The 6,000-nt window shown below is 68.8% G+C and overlaps 2 protein-coding genes across 2 annotated transcripts in view; one reads left to right on the plus strand and one right to left on the minus strand.

Annotated features, from left to right (window-relative positions):
* Positions 1-203: 203 nt before the first annotated feature.
* Positions 204-2,590, minus strand: CHLNCDRAFT_57433 (hypothetical protein). The gene is made up of 8 exons (XM_005849327.1): positions 2,460-2,590; positions 2,337-2,362; positions 2,122-2,199; positions 1,818-1,930; positions 1,550-1,639; positions 1,294-1,380; positions 975-1,092; positions 204-821 (listed from the first exon to the last, which is right to left on the minus strand). Exons 1-8 carry the CDS (start codon positions 2,486-2,488, stop codon positions 760-762), a joined length of 603 nt encoding a protein of 200 aa, XP_005849389.1. The 5' UTR covers positions 2,489-2,590; the 3' UTR covers positions 204-759.
* Positions 2,591-2,891: 301 nt separating this feature from the next.
* Positions 2,892-6,000, plus strand: part of CHLNCDRAFT_57434 (hypothetical protein) — a gene marked incomplete at its 5' end in the record, with an annotated part of 7,108 nt that continues 3,999 nt past the window's right edge. The window contains 8 exons of the mRNA XM_005849131.1: positions 2,892-2,910; positions 3,072-3,172; positions 3,380-3,748; positions 3,921-4,141; positions 4,270-4,380; positions 4,577-4,739; positions 4,910-5,162; positions 5,605-5,762. Coding sequence (XP_005849193.1) covers positions 2,892-2,910; positions 3,072-3,172; positions 3,380-3,748; positions 3,921-4,141; positions 4,270-4,380; positions 4,577-4,739; positions 4,910-5,162; positions 5,605-5,762 — 1,395 coding nt within the window. The remainder of the gene's footprint in view (positions 2,911-3,071; positions 3,173-3,379; positions 3,749-3,920; positions 4,142-4,269; positions 4,381-4,576; positions 4,740-4,909; positions 5,163-5,604; positions 5,763-6,000) is intronic.

Consider the following 6,000-nt stretch of genomic DNA (forward strand, 5'->3'; position numbering starts at 1 on the left):
GCCAGGCGTGTTCGTGGCAAGCAGCCGGTGCTGAGCAGGCCAGCGCAGCTGCAGAATGTAATGAGAGGTGCGGTAAAAGCGAAAAAACGAAGCCACATGGCCTAAGGCGCGGATTGTAGCTGACCTGCCCGCGGGCGGGCGGTGGCGCCAAGTCGCCATCCACCACCACGGAACACCAACCACAGATCCCCAAATGCTCGACTATCCGTCCTTGTATTGTTACAGGAACCATCAGCAGTTTCCAGGACTGCACAGGCAATTGCAACACATGCAGAGAGGCAGACAGCGGTGCGGTCTGCCAGGAGAAGAGCGGAGCGAGGCACAGGCTGGGCTAGTAAGAATGCCGGGGGTGGATCATGGGAGGAGATGGGAGGGGCCTGTCGGGGGAGGCCACTAGTGTACAAAAATAAAAGATGCGAGGCGCAGACACCAAGGGTTTAGGTGGCAGCAGGCTGGAGAAGGTACGAGTTGTGTGGCGGGCCAGAGGCTGCGAACCAGGCAGGCACGCTCAACCACGCTAGCAAGGGCAAGCGAGCAGAGCGGAGCGGCAGGGCACGCAGGGGAATGTACAGCGGCGGGTGCAAGGCAGTGATGTACAAAAGCAGAGCAAAAAATAGGGGCACCAGAAGCAGATGGGATAAGGAAAGGGTAGACAGGTGGGCCTAGCACTGCTAGCGACAAATGCAAGTGTGTGGGGGAGCTGCCTAGCGGGAACGGGGCTCACGGACGCACAAACAAGGCGAGGGCAGGGAGGGGGGGTCACTCCATCTTGCCCGCTGGTTGCTCCTCCTCCTCGTCGCTACTGCTGGAAAGGAAGCCGTCTGCAGCAGCAGCAGGAAGATCCGAAACAGGATGCTTGGGTCAAGAGCTGCGACATCCCACTGCCTGCCAATGAACATGCCCAGCTATCTACAATCAGCATGCATCCAGCCTCCCAGCCAGCTAGACAGAGCCATCATGCAGCCGCCACCCACCCGACTCATCCTCGCTCATGCGCTCCGCGCCGTCGCCGCCTCCGCCGCCGTGCTTCTCCGCCTCCTCCAGCGCCGCCACGTCCTCGGCCTTGGCGTACCGCACCACATAGTCCTTCACCTGCAGGCGGTACCGGTGCAGTACATGCGCGGTACAATTCACGACGCAGGTCAGATTGCAGGGCAGGGCAGCTGGCACACCCAGCTCGGACCCAGGGTCCATGCAAGCAGCACGTCGCTCCCCTGCAGGCCGGCTGCAGCAACCTAACGATTAAGCAAAGGCCAGCTCAGCTCACGAGGCGGCCACAGCCAGCCAGCCCACCTTCTTCTGATATGCCCCCGGGTCACGCATGTGCAGCGCCGCGGCCTCGCCGTTGAGTGGGTCAGAGGGGTTGGGGTACAGCAGCAACTGCAGAGGCGCACGGCGGCAGGTTGGGGACAGTTTGGTGGCGGCGGGGCGGATGCCCCAAGCAGCCAGCCAGCCCTGACGGCCTGGCCCGCAAGCAAAACCCAGGAAGCAGGCCAGTCAACCGGCGAGCAGGCAAGCCAGGCAGGCGGGCAGGCGCAATGGGACTCGCCTGCGGGAGGAAAGTCTCAAACACATTGACCAGGTCAAACATGGGGCTCCAGGTCTGGTTGATGACGTCCAGGCACACGCTGCCCGCGCCCTGCAACCCACCACACGCCAGCCAGCAGCACCAGGATTGAGTGTGCAACACCGGGGCGACAGGAAAGGCGGCAACACACACATTAGGAGAAGCCGCGCCAACAGGTACACCACTCTGTGGCTTGCATCAAGAATCAAGCATCTCGCCGCCGCTGGCCGCCCCACCCCACCCAGCCCACCTCGTCGATGTTTGGGTGGTAGATCTTGTTGACGAAGCCAATGCTCGGGGACTTGTAAGGGTAGGCCTCTGGCAGCTCCACATGTACCCGCCACACGCCACCCTCATACGGGCCTGCCGGGACAAGGAGGCAGCGACGCGGCGGCGGCGGCGTGGGTTTGGGCGGCTGCGGGCCGCCGACCGCTGCCACTGTTGACGCGCCAGCGTCAGCAGCGGGAGACAGCAGCTGGACGCAGGCAAATGGTGCGACCGTGCGGGCAGCGGCGGGACCGGCGGCGGACGAGGTGGCGGCGGCGGGGTCTCACTCTCTGGCGGGCCCTTAAACACGACATGGAACTCGGAGATGTTGTCCTCCACCAGCTCGACCTGCCAGTCGCTCATCACTGCAATGGCAGGGCCAGAATGGGGACAAGGGTGGGTGTCGGCACCGCTTTGCCAGCGCCCGCTGCCGCTGCCGCCCATGTGGCCCCCGCTACGGCGTGCGGCCCCTAGGCGTCTCCCACGCCCCGCAAGCACTCACTCAGTTTCATGACGTCCTGCTCCCGCCTGCAGGGGCAGCGGTGGGGCGTCCGGGAGACGGGTCAGGCCGGGCGGGCTGTGCAGAGCAGGCAGGCTGCGGCGGCACCCCAGCAGCGACCCACACCTGCGGGAGGGGGAGGACGCCGCGGCCATGGTGTGTGCAGCGGCTGAGGCGAGGGTGGGGACCGACTTGGAGCCGGGTGTGCTGGCTCCCGAGACTCGTGCGCTACCCCACTGCAGCGGTGCTGGGCGATGGGATGGGCAGCGTAACAGCGCCAGGGCCCTCCAGGGTAAGCTACAGCGTGGCACATGAATTTGGCTTTCTTTTGCCCTGATGGGCCTTTGGGTGCAAATTGCGGCTCTCGGCGCTGTTTTTAACTGGTAGGATCGGTCTCTATCGTTCCAGATCGGCTGGAGAGCCCCCTGGCCAAGTCCAGCACCCCGATCACACCCTTCGTGCTCCATAGGCTGCGGCAGGCTACCCCAGATCCAGTGATGCAATAATTGACTGTCGCGAGACCTGTGCAGGCGCAGCGGCGGCGGCCGGGTGGTGCACATGTCTGGGCAGGGCGCAGGTGAGCCTTGGGGCGCCTGGGCAGCTCCACAAGCCAGCCAGCAGCGGTACAGGAGATCATTCGCAGCGCCCAAAACCTCCACAGCGCACCGCACCGGCCATGCTGCTTGCACCGCTGCCGCCACCCGCGCCACCCGCCCGCCTGCCGTGCTGCTCCTGCAGGCGGCGGCATGAAGATCCGGCTGAAAGTTGTCGCTGGCAGCGGCGCTGGGCAGGCAGCGGGCAGCGGCGGCGGTGAGGGGTCTAGGCGCAGGCGGCGCCAGGTGCGTGCGGGGCTTGGCCTCCTCCGTTTCCTGCCTGCAGCCACCCCCGGTCGCCCCATCGGCATGCCGCCTCGCACCTTGCAGCTCCTCACTCTTTGCCTGCCCCCCGGCTGCCTGCACATACCTCTACCCCTACCCTTGCTGCTGTTGCCCCATGCGCCAGCCCCCCCGCACTCCACCCCACCCCAGCCTTCACCCCACCCACAGGAGGAGGACGATGAGGACTACCACCCCGGCGCCGAGGGCGACCCCGATGTGGTGATCATCAGCGATGAGGAGGCGGAGGAGGGGGAGGAGGATGAGGCGTATGTGGCTGGGGAAGATGATGAGGAGGACGACGATTTTGAGGTGTATGATTCAGAGGAGAAGGAGGAGGCGGCGGCAGGAGGCGCACCCGGCAGCAAGGCCGGTGGCAGCAGGCCCGCGCGCAAGCCGACACGCGGCCGCGGCGCGCCGGGCAGCAAGGCCGGGCAGAGGGTGGTGCTGGATGCGCCGGCTCGCGGGGCGCGAAAGGCCAGGGCGGCAGGCGGCCGCGGGCGGGGCGGGCAGAGGAAGAAGGCGGCCGCTGCGCCCGCGGTGAGCGGAGGCCGCACTGGCGCTGCAAGCGTCGCCGGCTGCTGCTGGGGAGGGCCGTGGCGGAACCGCCGGGCAGGACCGCGATGCTCAGCCTGCCCCGCCCTCCCCCGCCACCTCACCACCCCCGCGCCACCTGGGTTACCACCCCACCCTGCTCCGCGCCGCCCTGCAGGCCTCCCGCCGCCGGCCGCGCCCCGCTGAGCTGGCGGAGGATGCTGACCTGGAGGAAGAGTTTGTGTCTGACGAGGACTATGAGGGGGAGGAGGGGGGCGGTACGTACCGCCTGGGGGCGGCAGACGAGGAGTACCGCGACTTCACATCCCTCAGGCTCAAGCCAGACCACTTCAACAGGCGAGCGGGGGCTGGCCTGGGAGGGGGCGGGGATCGCGGGGGGTGGCGTCGGTGCTGCGTGCCGCCACACGCCGCCGCCGGCCTGCCCACTGCCACCTGGCGCCGCACGTCATGTTTGATGCATCGTGAGCAGCACGTCACATGTACGCACCCCTGTCCCTTGGGCGCAGGCCGCTGTGGGTGTGCCCCGACTGCCGGGTCTTCCTGGAGACCTTTTCTCCCGTCTACAAGCAGGCCTACGACTTCCTCATCGCCATCGCAGAGCCCGTGTCCAGGCCCGAGTGAGCGAGAGCGAGAGCGGCGGCGGGCCCGCGCTGCCGCCTCACGCCGCGCCGCGCTGCGCGGGGCCGGCCGCTGCCAGGGCCGGGTCGGAGGGAGGCTCCCTGGCTCCCCGCGCTCCTCCCCCTGCCTACGCTGCATGCTGTCCCCACCCCACCCCGCGCGCTTTCCACCCGCCGCACTTTCCACCCCCCCCAGGTTCATCCACGAGTACCAGCTGACCCCCCACTCCCTCTACGCCGCCGTCTCCATCGGCCTGGAGATGGGCACGATTGTGGGGGTGCTGGGGCGCCTGTCCAAGAACGTGCTGCCGCGCGAGATCCGGGAGTTCATCCAGGGCTGCACACAAAACTACGGCAAGGTGCGGCGTGGGTGTGGGGTGGGGTGTGGGCGTGTACATGTGTGCATGTGGGCATGCACGTGTGTGGGTGTGGCGTGCGGTACGGTGGTCGTGGTGCGAGCATGGCGCACAGTCGCCCACTGCCTGCCGTGCCTGCTGTGCCTGCTGTGCCCGACCCCCCCATGCCGCAGGTCAAGCTCGTGTTGCAGCACAACCGCTTCTTTGTGGAGAGCCCTCACCCAGAGGTGCTGCGCGCGCTGCTGGCCGACCCTGTCATCCGAGACGCCGCCAAGCTGCCCAGCAAGGCGGCCGCGGGAGGGGCAGCGGTGGCGGCGGGAGCGGCCGGGGCAGGCGAGGCGGAGTTCCGGGTGGGCGCGGCGCGGCGGGACCGCGCCGTCGCTGACCTGGCGCAGATGGAAGAGATCGACCTGGCGGCGGCGGAGGGTGAGGCGGCGGCGGCGTGGCGCGTGTGGTGCTGCGGGGTGTGCATGTGGTGGAGGGTGCGCATGTGGCAGCGGAGTGGCGGCAGGGGGTGAGCCGAGCTGGTGGGGTGGTGGCGGTGGCGGCAGGGCAGCTCGCGGCGTGGGGCGCGGCACCGATGCGGGCCGGCAAGGGTGGTGCAGGCTTGGTGGCGGCAGGGCAGCGCGCGGCGTGGGGCGCGGCACCGAAGCGTGCCGGCAAGGGTGGTACAGGCTTGGTGGCGGCAGGGCAGCGCGCGGCGTGGGGCGCGGCACCGATGCGTGCCGGCAGGGTGGTGCAGGCTCGGCGGCGGCGGCGCCGCGCGCCTGCCAGCACGCACGGACGGGCTGGGCCTGTGCTGCCTGCCTGCTCCCCTCTGCCTCCCCTGCCCCCACCGCACGCCCCTGCCCCCTGCTCCTTCGTGCAGACGCGGAGGATGAGGAGGCGCAGCGGCAGGCGGCGGGGGGGCAGGGCGCCCAGGCGGCTGCCGCGGGGGAGCAGGCGCCGCACCGCCCCTCATACCTGCTGGATGCAGTGGAGGACCCCGACAGGGAGCTGCACTCCTTTGAGGTGGAGGCCGCCAAGGTGCGGCGGGGAGGGGCGGGGCGGTGCAGGGCACGGGGCAGGGCTGGGCGGGGCGGGGCAGGGCCACCTCCTCCCGCTGCCACGCCGCCAGCCCCGCTCCAACCGCGCGCATCAGTCGCTTCGCTGCCACCACGCTCGCTCCTCCTCCTCCTCCCTCCACCTCCCTCGCCCCTCTGCCTCTTCCTCACTCCCTCCCCTCCTCCCCATTCATCCCCTCCTCCTCCCTCTTCCCCCTCCT

The sequence above is a fragment of the Chlorella variabilis genome (assembly GCF_000147415.1).
Source record: "Chlorella variabilis unplaced genomic scaffold CHLNCscaffold_6, whole genome shotgun sequence".
In the NCBI taxonomy this organism is placed as follows: domain Eukaryota; kingdom Viridiplantae; phylum Chlorophyta; class Trebouxiophyceae; order Chlorellales; family Chlorellaceae; genus Chlorella; species Chlorella variabilis.

What these genes read in the sequence shown, in the direction of transcription:
- CHLNCDRAFT_57433 (XM_005849327.1), bottom strand. Translation starts at nt 2,488, where the DNA reads ATGGCCGCGGCGTCCTCCCCCTCCCGCAG. An exon ending in TTGAGACTTTCCTCCCGCAG is followed by an intron (nt 1,381 to 1,549) that starts GCGAGTCCCATT and finishes GCGCCTCTGCAG; the next exon opens with TTGCTGCTGTACCCCAACCC. An exon ending in CATGAGCGAGGATGAGTCGG is followed by an intron (nt 822 to 974) that starts GTGGGTGGCGGC and finishes CTGCTGCTGCAG; the next exon opens with ACGGCTTCCTTTCCAGCAGT.